Genomic DNA, 20,552 nt, shown 5'->3' on the forward strand with positions numbered 1-20,552 from the left:
GCTCCCCGGCGGCCGGAGCGCCGCGCCGCCCCGCTCCAGGTGCCGCCCCAAGCACCAGCTTGGGTGCCTGGTGCCTGGAGCCGGCCCTGCACACACACACACACAAAAGAATACTTAAAGGGGGTTTCTGGGTAATTTAGATTACTAATGGCCAATCTATTTGACAGAGGCAGGAGAGCTATTTGAAATCAACAGGGGTGCACAACTTTCTCAGAGGGTCAAGTAGTCAGATACACATTTACACGCATATCAGGAAAGATACCTACATTGCATATATAAAACAGTCATGCAGGTGTAAAAAGAATTACCACGCTCCCAAATATGTAATTCAGCATGTAGAAGCAGACAGTGAAGACATTTTCTGTACAAACCAATGATATATGTTAGAGACAGATGCTCTCTGTTAAATATACAGAAACACTAGTTTAAAATGAATGAATCTCAACTGTGTGTCAGTGTATTTGTAGATTGAAACTTTTTTTACCCATAAGGATTCCTGTACGTGACTAACATTAAATTATTGAAGCCAGCAGCGTGAAGTCATTGGTTCCATACTGTTAAAACACCTTCTAGAGACAGTTCTATTAGCAAACATGGTTATTTACCTGTCATAGTCTTGGCAAATCTCCCCAACAGCAACCAATGCCTTCAAGTACTCATTAGGCTGATACGGGTGGATGTAGTGCAGAGAGCAGCTGTTCCTGGGATCTCCATTTGATGCTGTGAAATCTATAGCTACCTGGAAAAGAAATGAAACAGTTGCTCTATGTAGATGTTATGGTGCATAGGTATGTGCAGATCTGCCACATTTCTTTATCATATGCAGTTGCTGGATACCACAGTTTTAAAACAAAAATGAAACCAATTAATCAATTCTGCAATAACATTCCTTTTGTAGCACTGTCACATGCAGTATAGAAATCAGCATAAAGAGCATCATTAGACTGAACATCCTATATCACAATTTTTTTTTCTAGCTAAGAAACTATATGAGATGTGCATGTCTGTAATGCAGCTGTTTAGGTTGTATACGTAAGTATAATACTGTTCTTTCCTGTATTAGAATGCTTTTTTTCTGGAAAGGAAGTTATAAAATAAATTCAATCAAATCAAAACTATTATATAAGTATATCTAAAGTAAATGATAATGTTATGATATATGTCTGAAATTATGTAAGTGGAAAAACAATGAATTACATAATTTTTCCATTTAAGGAATTATATTCTAATATAAACCTACCTAATTAATTAGCCCTAAATTCTCTGAGTTTAATTAAATTCTTTCCAGTCAGGTGATTCTCGGTCTATAAATCTGTCTCTAGTATAAAATCTGTATAGAGTCAAAATCCCTTAACAAAAACATTCCAAACCAGGTCAAATTCCTTTCTTCATTTCTTTGTTACTGCTTATTGTTATTATTATAATCGTAAAACAGTCTAACTAGCCCTTGTACGGTGCTTTTCATCTTCAAAGAATTTCATAATCATTAACTTAATTAACCCTCCCCATTTTGCAGATGGCAGAAAGCTTAATGGTGGATTACAAGGCAAAAACAAAAATCAAGTTAAGCACAGATTTTTATGCTGAATGTGCTCACTGTGGGTTGCGGGAGGCATCCAGCACTGAATTACAGTGAACCGTTTAAAAATTCTGTTTTTCCTTTTTGAAATTCTCTTTGTACTTCCTGGATGCTAATGACATTCCAGATGAATCATTCTGTGACATCACAATCATAGACAGCATGAGCTGGAATGACATTTCTGACATTTGCAATGTTGCATTCTGGGATCTCTTCAGTGAACCAAGAGGAACCAAAGGATTTCACAGAGGGAAATATATTTTTTTAACAACCCTATAGTTAAAGGTATTTTCTGCTTCCCCTTTCCCACAAAACATGGTAAGCGGTGGTATTCAGCAGAGAAATCTGCACTTAACTCAGTTTTCAGTTTTGCTTTGCAATTCACCTTTAAGTGACTTGCCCAAGGTGACAAAGGGAGTTGTGTCATACTTGGAACTAGAACCCAGAAAGTCTTGGCTTCTAGTCCTGTGCTCAGACCACTAGACGATATTTCCCTTTAGCAACATTTAGCTCCCCTGAAGAGCTCTATCACAGGCACACATTCTGTGTTGGGGTATTTGTCTAAGGGTGGATTTTCAAAGGGCCTAAGTGATTTGGTAGCACAAGTCACAGGGACTAACTTTAGGCACCTAGTTTTGAAAATGTTGGCCTCTGTCTTGATTTTTAATAGAGGAATTTGTAACTTGAAGAAATTTTGGCAGAGATTTTCAAAGACGACAAGAGCTTTTGATGCCCAGTTCTCATTAATTTTAATAGCTTTGGGGCACCCAAATCTATGGCTTTGAAAATCTCAGTCTTTGTCATTAAAAGTTGTGAGAGCCAATCAGAACTTTTAATCCTCACACCACTGATGCTCAGTTTCCACTCTGTAGTCCAGAATGTTGTTTGCAGATTCTGTTTCATGTTCGGTATCTCCTCCTCTTTAAATCTTTAAGAACTAGCCCCTTGATATCTGATTGGAAGAACATATGTTTTGTCATGCTACCAAGCAGTCCTTTGTTTGATCAGCCTGGGAACATCTCTGCTGCCTTGACCAACTGCAGTCACCTCTATGACTAACATATCTATTAGGAGAAATGAATATAATTTAGGTGGGAAATAGAATTACCTTTCAGCCCCACTTCTCTATGTAAACCTATGCAGCTGTCCTGCCAGAGATTTTGTTAGTCCTGATTTTTTCCCCACAGATTTCCCCTTGCGAACTAAGGTAATAAAGAGAAAATTCACCACTTTTTACCTTATATGCATAACATTTTGAACCTATACCATCAAGAATCAAGCTGCCAGCTAGTCACACCTTTGAATAATGATCCTATTAAAATCTTCAGTGCCACAGCTATTGGAGATTGGGCTGTTGACAACCAGTTGATAAGCACAACAAGAATAATAGCAGGAGACACACTCAGAACATTTTGAGCAGCTGTTCGCATTGTACACATTGAGCCAGATTCTCAGCTAATGTAAACTGGAATACTTCCATTGACGTCAATGGAGCTATCCTGGTTTACGCTAACTTAAGGTCGGACCCACTGAAAGAAAAAGTGAAAACAGGTATGGTGTGGGGGAAGAAAGAAGAGCCCTTACAAACCAGGACATGAATTTATGGTCTTGTTTTCACAGAACAGAAAGTTTTAAAAAATATATATTCAGAAATGTTGAAACTTTTTGATAGAAAATTCCCAATCAGCTCTAGATTCTCCACCCAAAACCAGGGCTTGTTATACCTTGGAAGGAAGTAGGTATGAAAGGGAGTAGAGACTCTACATGGTGTCTATGCCTATTGCTTAATCTTACCTGTGTCCATACATGGTCTCTCACATTTGTATGAATCCCAACAACCTTGTGCTCCTCGCAAAATATGCTAGATCAAGGCCTGTGGGCCAATATTTTCAAAAGCACGTGTCTAAAAATAGGAGTCTGATTCATATTTAGGCACCTAAATCAGGGGTCTGATTTTCAAAAATGCTAAGCACCTAGCAGCTCTCAACTGCTGAATTTCAAAGACCACAAGGCATCTGCTTTTGAAAATCTTGGCCTATGTATGCATATGATTATTTAGTAAAACATTTATATTTTCTCTGAAATAAAATTAACTTAAAGATTTTGCATAGATTACAAAAACATGATTGCTGTTCTACTCCCTACGCAAACCTTTTCTCATGTACCAGAATAAGAAGGGATAGGTGCTATAAAGATGCTATAGATGTTGGCCTTTTCACTGATATCCCCAAAAGAGCCTCTTAATGAGGTTGGAGTGACATGCACCAGAGGGAATTGGACAAATCCTTTTTCTTGCAATGACTGTTTGCCAAGGTCATGTGGTGTTTTTTAACCAGAAGTGATTGCAGGATGTCAAAATGAGCAGCAGGCTTAGTGAGCAAGGCAGGCCTGTGGTCAGTGTTTTTGGAGGTGGGAAGGCAGGAACCCAATTGAAACGCGTTTCTTTACTGGAAATTGTCCTTGTAGTACAGATTAATGCCTGTGTATTTACAGACTGTGAATACCCTCATTTCCTATTATGATGCTTTTATTAAACTTGTGATTTTGCTGCATGGTACAATCTTCTCAGCAGGTATCAGCAAAAGAGACACATGCTCCATACACTGTATTCTGAGTAGAAGAGGAATACTCTCTCTCTCTTCCATCATTAACTACAACTACTGCTCCATCCACAAATGTGCAAAGCATAACATCAGCTGTTTTCTCTGAACACAGTAAGGTCTTTAAAAGCTTTTAAGCTTTAAAAAATGCACCTCTGGGGATATGGGGGGAATGAGTGATGAGTTCTCTTTTCTTGCGCTACTAATAACCTTCCACAAGAAACAACAATGCCACTCATATGCTGATGCATTGTGTTGCCAAGGCTCAGTTTTGATCCTGCCTCTTGCTGAGAGGAGGATTTCTACGGAAAGCCGAAATGATATTTGCAACGGTTCCAAAACAGCAGCATGTAGCAGCTCTAGTTTCTTAATGTTCTTGACTGACAATTTAAGGCACTCAGTCTTGCGTGGTAAGACCAAGCCTGCATGCATGTGGGGAAGCTTTCGGATTCTAAATGAAAGAATCACAGAAATTAGGGATGGAATTTGCTAGTCTAACCCCCTGCCAAGGCAGGATTTTTTCCCTACAACATATTTGCTTGTGTTTGGTCCAGTGTATCTTTAAATGTCCCAGGTGTTGGCACTTCCATCACCTCCCACTGTTCAATATGGGTATCCCACAGCAAAAGATTATACACTCTTAGGAAGATTTCCGTAATCCGTGTAAAAGTGTTTTTAATGCACTGATAATTTCCTGCTTAGCCTTCTACCAGCTCAGTCAGCAAATTATCAGCTTGTCCTATTGTCTTGACCTGTCTGACCCAGAAGCAGTCCTGTACGCTCTTTCAGTTGCAGCTCTTAAAATGGGTGTTACATATCCTTTCTGCCATACTTCCTAAAGTGAAGAGAATGTCTTCTGACTGTAAACCCATTAACTTTGCCAACTTCTACTGACTGTTTCTCACACCTAGCAGGGAACTCTGTCAGATCACTGATACAGACTTCTGCAATAAAAGCCTCACAGAAGTAACCATGTGGAATCTGTGCTATTGATGACAAAATTCCCTAGAAGAAAGTTTCTCAACAAATCATTCTAAAAAACACAACAAAAAAAGTTTACTCTTGGTTCTCTAAGATGTTTGTTCTAACTATGAACTATGTAACCACAATGGATGAACAACGTATCCCAAGAGCACACAGCATGATGTTACAAAAGCTCTCATTAGTGCTTTAAATTAGCAGGAACACTATACGATAGCTTTTTGTTCCCAAACCTATGCTTAGCATCTTAGCTTCCCTCCCCCCATCAAATGCCCTTTCAGATCACAGCTGCATTGTACTATCTGTACACTGCATGAACTCAACAGAAACATAATTAATCCTAAAACAAAAAGAGGGTTGGATGATTTACTACGAGTTTGTGAACTTTGCTTCTGTCTTAGCAAAGAGGAGGGCAATATATCACTGTGGTTTATCGGAACTCATTTCTATGTTGACATTAACATTCCATACAAGATTTCAGAGAACACGGTCACCTTTCTGATTACAGGATTATGGATTTCATAGATCTATAGTGTTTCAGCAAGCCATCTTTGACAAGTGCGAGCGTAGGAGCCTAAGTAATTAATGCAGAATCAAACATCTCTGCACATCTTAACTACAAGATGCTAGATCATTAAAAAAGGCATGTGTTTTTGCACTGATTACAAATAAATCACTGACATGAATTCCAAAACTAAATGGCATGGCATAGTCTTACTTGACAGTGCAAATGATAGAATGTACACACGATGAATCCATTTGCACATGAATGAATTGCACAGTGAAAAAAATGACATTTTTGGTGTGAGAAAATTAAATGATTTGTGCACAAAAGTGACAGTGGGTGAAAAAAATTCACATGAACAAATTGGAGCAAGGTTGAGTCCCTTTTAAAAATGGTGATGTAGCAAAAATTATGACAATCATTGTACTGGATGCTTAGACAAATAGTACCTGGGGACAAGGATAGTGGGTTGGAAGTGGAAGGCCTGAAAAGTCCAAGAATTAGATGTGGTTGAGTGTAGTGGGTATGTAATATTTGGCTGAGAGCAGGGGTGAAAGTAGGCCGATATAGGCCAGGCAGCACGGATGGGCTGGCTGGGGGAAGCTGACCCCCAGCCCCGCCCCTTACATCTGAGGCCCCACATCCCTTCTGCTGAGGCCCCTGCCCCTTCTGCCCGAGGCCCTGCCCTGTACAGGTAAGTCTTTTATGTTACTTTCACTCCTGGCTGAGGGATTGTTTTTCATTTTGACTTTTTTTTTTTTTCAATACCAGAGCAACCTCAGCAGAGCTAGCATTTATGTCCTCATATATTTATGCATTACAGGCAAAGCTGTTAGCGCCACTTATACTTAATACTACCCCAAACTTCCCATTATAAGACCCTATTTTCAGTTCCTTATAACTTCATCAAACTTTAGCCACATGGGCTGACATTTTCCATGCCATGCTGATTATTTATTTATTTTATTTGGTGCGTGGAAGGGGTTTCAACACAAATGACTGAGCCATTTCTAAGAATCAGATTAGTGAATATTATTATGTTTTGCCAATATTTAAATATTCTTCCAACCATTTCACTGAAAGCATAGAGACCCAAGAGCTTTTCAACCAGAAATTTGGCAGGGAGGTCATGCTGAATCGGAACTGACTTAAGCCTGGGCAGGACAAGGATGATCATATGAAATTCTCAGTGATGACCCACACACACAGCTATTGACACAGACTCTAGGCCAGATCTTCAGCTCTCATACAACAGCGTAGAACAATCGATGTCACTGGAACTATACTGATTTACACCAACTGAGGAACTGGCCCTATATATACTATGGACTTTAGTTGCTGTGGTCTGAGTGGTATTGCTGTAACATGCAAAATGAAAATGTTACGTGTTTGAAAATCATACTGTGATCACAGTTTATTTTATACTCACAAAATATTTTATAAGAGTTTAGCAATTTGTTAATACATTTACAAAATGGCAGGTCAGATCATTTTTTCCTGTGAAAGTGATGAATTTAGTGTTTAAAAGGAGTTCCTTTCATTAGAGTAAAGGAAATTACAGTAGGAAAACACTTACTGTAAACTGTATTTGGCATCCCCCCATGATGTAATCTAAGAAAGAATGCATCTTGTGGATCTGGAAATAAGAAAGCAAAGACATTCAGATGAACTGTGTATTGCTAAAAGATCCAGACTTTGAAACAGCTTGTTTAAGGAAAAATAAAACATGGATGGGGATGGCGTGGGAGAAATCAGAGAGAGAGGGAGAGACTTAAAGCTAAGTTAAGAGAGGAACAAAGAAAGATGAGAAAGCATCACAAACCATTCTGAAACCACCGAAATTATTTACGCACATCAAGGAGAAAACAGAACAGCACTCCTCTGCCTGAAGTCAATGGGGATTTTGCCATTGATTTAAGAGAGAGGAGCAGGCATTTTTTTGAATTCAGAGACATGACTTTGAAAGAATGGGAAGGGAAACATCTCACATAGATGGTCATCCTGGTGAACTTAGCTGTATGGATGCATAATTGCATTGTATGGCATATTTGATTGCTTACTGGTATTATACAACAACAGGAAGGAGTAATTGGGGAATGTTGATTGTCTGCACACTAGTTCCTCTACAAGACTGTAATATTTTTCCTTTTTTGAGGGGCTCCATTTCTATTACTCCTTTATTCCCCCAAATCCTTGGTTTTATGCATTCTTCATGGATTATTTGACAAAGACATTGTTAAATACTGTAGAATGAAATAAGTTCTAAAGTCCCCCCAATCAGCAAACTTACCTTAAAGTTCCCAGACAAAAACTATGTTAAGGTGGAGCAATTTAGGGTACAACACACTACAGGAATGTTTTAATTATCCCCAAAACAAACATCATAAATCAGGGAATTCAGTGGTAAGGATAAACTTAAAAGAAATCCCAATATGTTAAGGTATGGATATTTAGGGCATCCAAACAACCTTAACTCTGCTTAACAGTAACACCGTGTAATAGTCACATGTTTATGGTTACAACATTTTAGTGTCTAATCCCAGATGAGATTCAACTGATTTTTTTATTCCCTCCCCCCGCCCAATAGTGTCACTATGCAGGACACTTAAGGTTAAGAAAATGTTGAAGGAGGGTAGTTTTTCACAGAATTCTCTGAAAAAGAACATTATCTGTCAGCCTCTGCTAAAAGAGAAACTTTCAGTTATGAAGATTAATGGCTACAAATGACAATTAATCCTAAAACATTTTCTTCAAAAATAGCCTTGGCACAAGATCTCAGTGACTTGTTAGTGTATGGGAAGTTTTAAGTGTCAGAGTTACTTCATTCTTAAGTTCATTTGGACGGGGGCGGGCAGGGGAGGGAAGGAGGGGCGGGGATGGGGGGGTGGGGCAGGGGTGACAGACATTCATGGATTCCAAGATCAGGGACCCTTGTGATCATCTGGTCTGACCTCCCTGTATATCACAGGCCAGAGAACTTCCCCAAAATAATTCCTAGAGCAGATCTTTTAGAAAAATATTCAATTCTGATTTTAAAAATTGTCTGTGATGTAGAACCCAACACTGCCCTTGGTAATTTTTTCCAATGGTTAATTCATCTCACTGTTAAGAATTTATTCCTTCTTTCCAGTCTGAATTTATCTAGCTTCAATTTACAGCCATTGGATAGTGATATACCTTCTTCATTAGACTGAAGAACCTATTATTAAATATTTGCTCCCTGTGTAGGTACTTATAGACTGTAATTAAGTCACTCCATAACCTTCTCTTTGTTAAGCTGAATAAATTGAGCTCCTTGAGTCTATCACTTATTCAGCAAGTTTTCTAATCCTTTAATAATTCTTGTAGCTCTTCTCTGAATCTTCTCCAATTTTTCAACATCCTTCTTAAATTGTGGACACCAGTGTCACCAGTGCCAAATACAGAAGTAAAATAATTTCTCTACTCCTACTCAAGATTCCCGTTTAAGTAACCAAGGATTGCATTAACCCTTTTGGCCACAGCATCACACTGGGAGCCACGGGTGCTGAAACTATTTCTATAGTGGGGGTGCTGAGAGCCACTGAGCCAAACGGTAAACCCTGTATATGATGAAAACCACTTCAAGGCAGGGCGGTGGCAGCACCCTGAGTTCCAGCACCTATGCTGGGAGCTCATGTTCAGCTGATTATCCACCACGACTCTCAAATCTTTTCAGGGTCACTGCTTCGCAGGATAGAGTCCCCAGTCCTCAGTACGGCCTTCATTCTTTGTTCCCAGATGTATACATGTACAGTACATTATACATATACATGTACTGAAATGCATATTGTTTACTTGTGCTCAGTTTACCAAGCAACCCAAATCGTTCTGTGTTAGAGACCTGTCCTCTTCATTATTTACCACTCCCCCAGTTTTTGTGTCACCTGCAAACTTTATCAGCAATGATTTTATGTTTTCTTCCAGGTTATTGATAAAAATATTAAATAGTGAAGGGCCAAGAACAGATTCCTATGGAACCCCACTAGAAACACACCCGCTCGATAATGACTCCTGATTAAAATTACATTTTGAGACCTATCAGTTAGACAGATTTTAATCTAGCTAATGTGTGCCATATTAATTTTATTTCATTCTAGTTTTTTAATCGAAATGTAATGCAGTACCAAGTTAAACACATTATGGAAGGACAGCAACACTATTAACTTTTATCAACCAAACATGTTATCTTATCAAAAAAAGGTATCAACTTAGTTTGACAGGATCAATTTTTCATAATACCATGTTGATTGTCATTAATTATATTGCCCTCCTTTAATTCTTTATTAATCGAGTCATGTATCAGCTACTCCATCATATTTGCATGGGATCAGTGTCAAACTGACAGGCCTATAATTACCTTGCTTATCCTATTTCCCCTTTTAAAATACTGGCACAACATGAGGTTTCCTGTAGTCTTCTGGAACTTCCCCAGTGTTCCAAGACGTATTGAAAATCACATTTACAGTGCAGTGAGCTTCTCAGCTAGCTCTCTTCAAACTCTTCAACACAAACTATCTGAACTTGCTGATTTGAAAATGTCTAACTTCAGAAGTATCTGGTTAACATCCTCCTTACATTCTAGTGGATGGAAAAAAGAGTGATCTCATCACATGTTAGGGCTACACCAAATACGTAACAGAAATATTTATTGAACACGTCTGCTTTTTCTGCATTATTTCCGATAGTTCTACCATTTCCATCTAGTAATGGAAATCACCACAGGGTGCAGCATTTCTTAAAGGAACCACTTTAAAATTAATTTTAACTCAATGTAATTAACCCATTTACTGTAAGTTCTCAGAAAAGTCACTCTAAACTGTAAAAGAAAGAGACATAATTTTGGGGAGGGTATGATATATTCTTCCTGTGTAACAAAGTGGTTGAACCTCTCCTTTCAGTGCAACACTTTTTTATGGGGCCATGACCAGCTTCTCCATAGTAATGCTCTACTTTGAACAGTGAATCTATAAATATGTCATTAGAAAATTCCATGTTTACTGAGTATTGGTGATTTCCATATCCGTTGCACTCAGTTTACAGGTAAAATATGTTTTTACAGCTTTCAGCCCCTCAAACTCAACCTGGGTTCTGACTCAAGTTGGGCTGTTTTCTTCTTCAGCTTATGATGACAGGTTTTGTTGTATTTTTTATACAATATGCCTAAGAAAGGACAGACTGCCAGAACCCAAATAGCTTCCCTTTGCCCTTCCCAGGTTACAATTTTTAGCTCCACACTTTAGATTTTCTTTGCTGGCTCCATTTCCAAAAAATCTTTATAGATACATTATTAATAACTGGGAGGAGGAATAGACAAAGTATTCTTTCAAATGCCGGTACCTTGCACTGGTTAAGAATGACAATGCCTGAATTCTTGTAACTCTTCTTCTTTGCTTTGTACTTGGGGTTTATGCACTCCCACTGTACCTGTGAAAACACCAATCACTGCATGAAAGAAAATTCATGTAAACAAATTGAATTAATTAAGGTTGCACGGAATGTTCTCTATAGTTGATTAAGACCCATCAAATGGTCCAAAGACAAAGATGGCTAAACATTAACTGTACAAGGAGTGATCTTAACCTAGTCCCAGGCCATGTGCAAACACCTACATTCTGGTATGCAAATATATGCATAGTACTCAAACAGACATCTAATTACCCAGGTCTGTGTACACACATGCAGGTTTTACATGTGAAACATTGAGGGTTTTTAAAAAGAGATCATTTCAGAAAAAGTGGCTCCACATATAAATAAAAATGATTGGGGGAAATTGTCTGATACTCGACATTAAATACATTACTCCCTACATATTAATTAATATAACATTGAGGGTTTGCATTAAACGACTAAGAACACAGCAATTCAGACCTGAGATTGAAGTACTTTCCTCAACCCCTTTTGTTTACAATATAGCAATATTAAATGCTGTAGATACTATGAGAAAATAAGAAGTTAAAAATAAGGAGTTAATCTAAGTACGTAAAAGAAGGAGATTAAATAACCACTGCCACATAGAGGTAGCTGGAATGTTTTCAACTAAATTTTTGTTGTTGAAATATGCTGCTTTGTTGAAGCTGAAATGTTTTGCAGGAGAAACATCAATTTCAACTTGAAAGTTACTTGGTTTTGCTAGTTTAAGACAGACCAAATGTTCAAACTTTGAACTCTAAGTACTACCTTCAAAAATATGCATACATGCCTCTGCACAAGCATCACACACATTTGCATGTGCAAATACCTGTCTGCGTATGCCCCATTTTGCATGAGCTATTACATATGCACACTTAGGGCCTGAGCTTTGAAAAAATATTGTCTTTAATGTTATTTCAGGGGCGTTTTTTTAAATGGGGGGAAACACTCAAGGAAATGAGTGTGTACTGACATGGTGCCAGGCAAGACGAAAAATCCATCTACAAAAGGGGCCAATACTATGTAAATAAGTATTTAGAACATTTTTTTAATTGAATGATGTTGGCTTGAAGTTACTGTATTTTGTGCATTTGTGGAAGAAATCCTTAATTAGGTCCAAACTCTGCAACATACTTAAGGATGTGATGCATTTTAAGCATGTAAATAGTCCCCTTGACTTCAACGGTCTTTAGGTAAAGCCCTAAGAGCAATTGTGACAGCCACCATCTTAGCCAACACACTGGGGATTGAACTCAGGACCTCTAGAACTAACAGCATCAGTGGCTTCATTTTGAGCTAAAGGTCCAAGCTGCTGCAATGAGAGGCTATAACAACTCTTATCCTCTGTGGATCAGCACAGCGGGGGCCTTGAAACACATGCTCACCAGTGAATTACACCATTACTTTGAATATTCAACATTTAAAAATCAAGATTTCTTTCAAAATATCTAATGGGGAAGGGAAGGATATAGCTTTAAAGCAATGTGAGACCTTCTCTTCACCAAGGGCTAACTGTGCTGCCTGTACTGCACTCCTAACCTCCTGGCTCCTGGAAACAGGTGACCTCGCTGAGAAAAGAAAGAGAAAAAGTTTAACAAGAAAAATATTTCCAAGCTGTATGAAGTACAGCTGCCTGCGCCCTAGTTTGCCCTACAGCTCAATTATTTGTCTTGTGAAATGAATTTTCCGACTGAGGTAACAGGCAGACACAGGACCACATGTTCCTGGGAAATTCTCCAGCAACTGCTTTTCTGTTCTCAGGAGGATAGATCAGGCTCCCCCCCCAAAAAAAATCTAACTGAGTTCTCCATGACAGGAGATGGCAGCAAAGTGGAGGGAAGAAATGTGACTGCAATGCAAAAACACTGATCACTCGGCTCTGAGTATATTTTACATTAAACTATCTTCACTGGTAGCAGCTATCCTATAAACGTATTGGATGCATTTATAAAAAGAAATTGCTTAGTTTACCAATTACAATGGAGGCAGCAAAATAGCACCTTCAAAAACCTCTAGTGGAGAGGGCAAAATATAGGAGCCAGGAGTTCTAATCCCAACTCTGATACCGAATTTCACCAAACAGATCATCACAAACTTCACCACCTTCCACTCCAAGTGCAAGATGCACTTCTTTGACCTTGCATTCTCCAGGATAAACTCATAGCAGTGTATACATTTTAAAAAAAATAACAGTACCGTGTACATATAATTCTCCCTTGGGGAGAGGATGAACCACACATAATAGACGTTAGTCACTTACGGCACTTCAGTGCTTAATGCACTTCAGGAAGGTGTTCAGCTTCTATGACGGTTTGAGTGGTAGAAGAACATACAGAATAGAATAATAGTGTGCCCTTGGGCAAGTCACTTAACTTTTCTGTGCAGCAGTAAAATGTGGATAATAATGCTTACCCAGCTTTGTAAAGCACTTTGAGATCTATGGATGACGTTCTAGATAATTCCTAAGTATTATTAAAATATGAAATGTACAGGCAATGAAAACCTAACTGATCAATTGGTATCACAAGCCAAATAAATAATCATCTTAGGAAATTCCTGTCAAGTGAACAAACAAAAGGAAAGAATACATTTTCATCAGTAAATACACTAACTGATGTTTTGGTGAACTGAAAAGCTTTTGTAAAATAAAAAATGTTTAAGCTCCCAGATTGTGGGTCGACTTAAAAATGACAATTTTAAAATAAAACTCACTTCCTCCTTTACTTACCTGCCAAGATCTCACCCCAGAGCTCCACATTTACACAGCAGGAGCTGATTATATGACAAGCACCATTTTCTAAAATTCCCTATACAATCCTTTCCATGTCATCAGCTCTTCTTGGGGGAACAGAATCCTCGGCACAGGTCTTGACAGGTAAGAAATGATGCAAATTGTTTTGAATATTTTGCTTTCACTGCTAAGACAAGTTTGTTTTTTTATGTACTCCTACATTCTGCTATTGATATGGTATCTGTCACCTTTATTAATGATTCATTTTCATCATTTTAATTAACCTTTCAGCTGAGAGTTAACTAATACAAGAGTCTATACTATGACATTATTGTTAACCATTATAAAACTTAGATTCATCATTCTAATAGTGTGCCAGTTAACATTTCTTCCATATGCCTGGCAGCTCTGGGCTATGTGAGCTCTTTTCTTGTCATGAAACAGGAGGCAATATGACTTCACAGCTTCCTACTAGTTTATTACAAGAGCTGTGCAAAAGATTTTATAATGAAAACCCAAATGTAGCCTGGTTTGAGGTTTCTTTAGAACCTCCAACGGCAATCCAGGTTGAGGGAAACAACTGAGTGAACCTGAGCTGTTTTAAGAAAACTTGAACCAGATTGTGTTTTCGTTTTTTTTTTCCTTTTTCGCCCCCTGCCCTCCATGAAATTTGGCAAAATAATGCTGACACTTGCAAGGTAGTCATATTTCTAAACTTCCATTCTCTGAAGTGCGAGACACAGATCACCACAACAAGGGACACTACTCCCTGAAATAAAGGATATTGTTTGCTTCCTCAAATGTTCCTTCTCTTACCCTACTAATCCCCCAGAAGTGGGGTGAAAAATTATGGGTCCCACTGAGACACTTCTTCCCATACACATGTAAAGGAGAGAGACAGTGTCTACATTTGGCCCCATGCGTCAAGAAAACTTCCTAAATGTACACATTTAAAGAATAGAATTTTTGAGCAGCATACTTCCAGCAATGGCATTGGCCAATACATCAAATAAATAAAGGTACCAGGCTGAAGGGGTTCCATGTACCCTGAGGCAAGAGAAACTGTGACACGGAGCTTTTGTTTTCACTTAGGGCCTGCTCTCACATCAGATATGTGAGGAATATGAAGTATGAAGCCAGAGTAGGTGACACTCATCCAAAATGGACCATCATCAATGTGTATTTTCTCCAAAGAATTCCTTTTTTATTTCTTTATTTTTAATTTCCTTTTTCTTTTAGTGAATTGCTGCCAAGACAAAAAATAACCCGTTATTATGTCAATGTCCTATTTAATATGTCATCCTGTTGACTCCAGGTGAGCAATTTGCTTTCAGGGCAGATTCATTCCTGCTGGTTCCCAAGGTTCAAATTGCACCTCTCTGTGCCTGTAAGGGCCATTACATTCCCTGCCTCCCCCCAGGAGGACAGGTGGTGTTTGCACAGTGCTATCTGCTGGGGGTGCCCACCATGGGTAGGCTGGCTGCTTTTAATCTCTGCCAGGGCTCCCCAGGAGACTCACAGGTGCAGACTGCAGTGAATATCAGTGCATCCCCTGTTTTCTTAACCACGATGCTAAAGCTTAGCCAGCACTTCTGGAGCTGTGCTGGCTGCCTGCAGATTACCTGATGAAAGGGAGATTACTGATGCACTGTGCTTTTGCAGCCCCCATTTTCTGCCACCAAGGGCCTGGCTTCTGACAGTGCAGACCATCGAGTGGATTTGACCTTCTGATGTTAAAAAGAGAAGTGGAGCTGTCTGCTAAAACTGGGAAAATTGAGACTTGCCTTGGTACATTACTAAAGTCACTACTAACTGCTTTACCAGGGCCACCCGGGGTGGGAGGGAGGGGGCAAGTGGGGCAATTTGCCCCGGGCCCCACGAGCCCTGGCCAAGAATCCCTTTCCTCACCTGGAGGCGCTCCGAGTCTGCGGCGGCGGCATTTCGGCGGCGGGGGACCCTTCAGTCGCTCCAGGTCTTCGGCGGCATTTCGGCGGTGGGTCCTTCAGTGCTGCCGAAGACACAGAGCCACTGAAGGGCCCCCCGCCACCAAAATGCCACCGCCGCAGGCTCGGAGCGCCGCCCGGTGAGTACAAGCTCCCCCGCTTTGCCCCAGGGCCCCTGAATCCTCTGGGTGGCCCTGTGCTTTACTGTCTCACACATGCCCACTTATGCGAGTGCAATAGAACCCTGATCATCTGAAGGGCTTGGGACAACATTCAGGAGTTTGGATAGAGAGGGAAGCTTTGAGCTGGCTTTGAGGCCCCCTCCTACACCTCCTCAGAATCTCACGTACTGGAATTCCCAGAGAGAGAGGGCACGGTTTTGTCTGACAGAACATTGTAATGAATGAGGCAAATACAATGGAAATTCTATGGTGGAGTTAAATAATCTTGTGGAAATGCCAGAGGAGATAGTAGATGTAGGAAGGTTTCTCCCTTCCCTATATTTTTCTTTGTAAATACAGAGACAGATTTTTCTATTACATAATTTCTCCCATTGCATTAGGGTCCAGGTGGTTTATGTTTCTATGGCTTTTTTCCAATCCATCTGGTTCTATTGCCTCTATTTTCAAAATTGTGTGATTTTTTTATTTTTAATTAGAGGAGGATTTCCCCCAGTTCAACTGTGAACAGTTTTACCAATTAATCTTTATCATTCTTTTCCATTCTGCTTTTTAAGTGGCCAGGTTGTTTAATGCATTAATAAATGTTATAAAACAACTGCACAATATAGGCCCCAATTCAGGAAAGCATCTTTATTCAGAACAGCACTTAAGCACATGCTAAACTTTAAGCATGTACTTAACGTCTCACTGAAATCAATGCTGTCCTGGATACGGGTAGAGTTAAGGATGTGTTTAAGTGCTTGTCCTGAATTGGGGCCATTGAGATGAAAGCTATGGTTAAACCATGAAGGGCCAGTTTTGGAATGATAAGACTCAAGGAAAGGTAAAATAGAAGGATAGGATATGTTTTGCAGATGTTTGTTAGAGGTTCAGTTTTTTAAAACAACCCTGATATGCGTTCTCCTAAATAATGTTTGGCATCTGCTGTAAAAACAGGTGTCCTTCTCTTTAAAGTAGAGGTGTTGTTTTGAGATGTGCGATGTCTGCCTGTCATATAAGGGGAATGAGATTTGGGAAATGACTGTAATAACTTCATAAGCCTGTGACAGTACAACTCTCCCCGTACCATGCTGGGGATAAAAATGAACTTCATAAAATTGCTCCTTGTTGTTTCTCCCCTCACAGCACAGAATACTTCATTAATCCATCTGGGGCAGCCCAGATGTTATGCATCCCATGTCTCCGATGCCTTCCCATAAGCTTTATGGTTCAGAGTGTCTCCGATAATTCTTGTGTGTGTCATTTTTGGTGACAGAGCATCTCTCTTTTGAAGAAATTTCCATCAGGGATGCACACATTTGGCCATTATGATGTGCTCCTTCTCTCGCTCATAGACATTTATTTAAAGCTGCTGTTCTTTCACCAGGCTGGCCTTGCTAATATTATTCAGCTTGGTACCTGCCCCCTCTTTGTGAAAGCTCTCCTTCCACTCAAACTCACTTTATGATTAATTTTCGACATGCACCAATGCAATCTAGTAATTGCTCTAAAACATTATGGGGCCAATTCAACCCTGGTGTAAGTGGGTCCAGCTCCACTGACTCAATTTGGCCCTGTAAGGACAAGTTTGGATCAGGCTCCATATTAAGGCTCCATTTAAATGATTTATAAAGGGTTAGTAAATGGCTAATTGATGTTAGAAGCACATTGCAGACATGAGTCACATGTGTTATAGCACAGATGCTATAAACACATCTGCAGAAAATGTTATAGATGGTTATAAGCAACTTACTGACTTGTTGGACTCTGTACCAGTTGGTTAGCCATTTATTAACCTTATTTATAAATAGAACCTTAATATAAAGTGTGAACCAAGTTTGTTTTGTACTTTTAGCTTGATTCCGAAATCTCCATTAGAGCCGTCACTAAAACACGGCCAACAGTCTAGGGGTCGAACATTATTAATTCCCACACAGATAATTTATCAACACTAATGACTCCAGGATTAAATAATAATAGGAAATGACAACTTCTCGAATTAGATATGCCAAATCATTTATCATTTTCAATGACTGCCATCAACCCCAATTTGTGAGGCTCCCACCAACATAAAGAAGTGGAATTTTTAATGAGGTAATAATTCCATTTTCTCTTAAGAACTGTAATTCATAAGAAACTGGTTAGTTACATCGTGATGATTTCCAGTGAGAGCTGGTGGCAGCAAAGGCAGGGCAAGCAATGGGGGAAGGTGCAGGGAAAGAGAGAAAAATGACACTCAACAAATAAAAGGTCTTTGGCCATCAGGTGAGTGTTCTATCTCTTCCCAGGCTATGAGATTGGTTTGCAGTTGCATTCCAGCAGCTGATAGAACTTATATGATTAGACTTGCATGAATATAAATAGGAGAAAGAAATTTGCCTAGAAATAGAATTAGAAGGAGAGACTAGTTGTGTCAGGTACATAATTACAGTAACAGTGGCACCTCCCCTTTTTGCTGCTTTCATTTTCAGAACATCTTGTCCAGATAATAATAGGATATGCAGTGGCACTGCAGGATGGGTCAGTTAGTTCAAATATCCTTCCCAGAAGCAGACTGGCAACTTTCTGGATCTGAGTGTTGCTAATAAGTCAGTCTTGTGATGGGGAGGTCAGCTGCCCTGGGAGGGATAAGAAGCTTGCTCAGAAATTTCAATTAACTTAACTCATCTCCAGTTTCTGCTGAAACCATTAGTGATTTTTTAATTTAGTGTAATGCCTGCTGAGGAACATGGCTGGGAAATAACTCAATGTTTTAATGTACCCATTGTTAGGCATCTTAACAGCGTACAATAAGAACACAACAAAACATTTAAAATGGAAATTAAAGAACCAACTACCCCCAAATGGAAAATATCCAATTGATTTCATGGGGGTCAGGATTTTACCTCAAATGAAAATAAAAAAGAACAAAATGGAATTTCAAGGGTGTTTTCTACATATTTATAAACACTCTAATATTAAAGGAAACAACGTTGCTTTCAAGATTATAGACTGTGTTTTATACACTGATGCACTGAGTTCCACTGGTCCTAGACCATCCTTGATTCTACCCTCCAAACACAGTTTTCACATTCCACTGTATCTGCTCTTAGTAAAATCTCTAATGACTCAATCCTGGCCAAATCTCAGGGCTCTCCCTTTTCATCTTCCTTAATCTCTCAAATTGGTTTGTACACCACTGACCACTCTCTGATTCTTAAAATTCTGTCCTCCATCAGCTTTTGCAGCTCTGTCCTCTCATGAGTCTCCTCCTACTTCTCCAATGGCTACTTCAGTGTCTTGTTGGGTGGATCTTCCAATTGCCTCTTCATTGGATGTTCCCCAAGGTTTTGCCCTTGGTCTCCTGCTTTTGTCTCACTAGACCCCATCTGTAGATGCTCTTATCCACAAGCATCAATACCTTCAACAACAACCCACTCCGCTAGTTATCTACTGCTTCTCACCATGCAACCCACATCTCAGCTTGTCTGACATTTCCTCAGAGAAATCAAGATGGTAACATAAGCTCGACAGAGTCAAAATTGAACACAAAACCCAAGTCAACTGTCCGCTCTCCTTCATACCTCCATTCCTGTGGATTACATCACCATCATCATAGTCTCTTAGGCCCATTTTCTTTGGCCCACAAATCCAGGCTGTATCTTACTCTTGCAGCTTCTACAAATATAATATGTCAAAGATTCTTCCTTCTCTTGTCTATCTAGACTGCCAAAGCTATTGGTCTAGGTTCTCATAGTCTTGTTCTTCAACTACTGTAATCTCTTCCTCTCTGGCCCCGGTGCCAGCTACATTGCTTCCCTCAAGTCCATTAAAAATGCTGTTGCTAGGATCATTTTCCAGGCTCATAGTTACAAACAAATTTCCCCTCTATTTGTATCCCACCACTAGCTCTTCTTCCTCTACAGCATTAAATACAAGCTAATCTTGTCCTTCCCCATTTAACCTCACCCTATGTATAAGATCTACTAACTAAATCAAGCCCCACCATTGCTTTGCCAGTGCTGAAACACTTCATCACTGCTTTGTCTTCTTCTCCCTCTGGCACCAGTGCACTTTCTCCCATGCCGCCCCCACTCCTGGATCTCAGTGTGATTTACAAATATCAATTAATTAAGCCACTCAACTTCCCAGTAAATTAATGTTATTATCTCCATTATGCAGCTACATAAATTAAACTACAGAAAGACTATTTATATTCTGGTTTCCAAAAGTGCTGAGCACTTGCATTTCTACTGACTTCCATGGGAGTTGCAGGCAGGGGCGGCTCTAGGCACCAGCAAAGCAAGCAGGTGCTTGGGGCAGCCCATTTGCAGGGGTGGCAGGGATCCAGCATGGAACCAACAGGGGGCCCTGGGAGCTGTAGTTCCTTGGTTAGCTCCCTGCCTATAGAGCCAGCCCTGGAGCAGGGAAAGAACTACATTTCCCAGCATTCCCTTGGCCACTACCAACAGGAAAGAGGGGGAGAGAGTGAGGAAGCTGAGACCTCATGCTGCAGCCTGCTGTGAATGGAGAGCTGCACTGTGAGTAGGGATACCATATTTTAACATTCAAAAAATAGGACACTTCACGGGGAGGGAGGGTAGCCCCACCCTGCCACCAGCCACTCCCTCCGACTGCCCCCC

At 39.8% G+C, this 20,552-nt stretch overlaps 1 protein-coding gene across 1 annotated transcript in view; it reads right to left on the reverse strand.

Moving 5' to 3' along the window:
• CPNE4 (copine 4) overlaps positions 1–20,552 on the reverse strand; it is a 335,404-nt gene that overhangs the window by 40,998 nt on the left and 273,854 nt on the right. The window contains exons 9-11 of the mRNA XM_026658337.1: positions 11,024–11,110; positions 7,242–7,301; positions 606–739 (exon numbers count right to left, since the gene is read on the reverse strand). Coding sequence (XP_026514122.1) covers positions 606–739; positions 7,242–7,301; positions 11,024–11,110 — 281 coding nt within the window. The remainder of the gene's footprint in view (positions 1–605; positions 740–7,241; positions 7,302–11,023; positions 11,111–20,552) is intronic.

Source organism: Terrapene carolina, unplaced genomic scaffold (assembly GCF_002925995.2).
Source record: "Terrapene carolina triunguis isolate 2854851 unplaced genomic scaffold, T_m_triunguis-2.0 Scaffold428, whole genome shotgun sequence".
NCBI lineage: Eukaryota > Metazoa > Chordata > Testudines > Emydidae > Terrapene > Terrapene triunguis.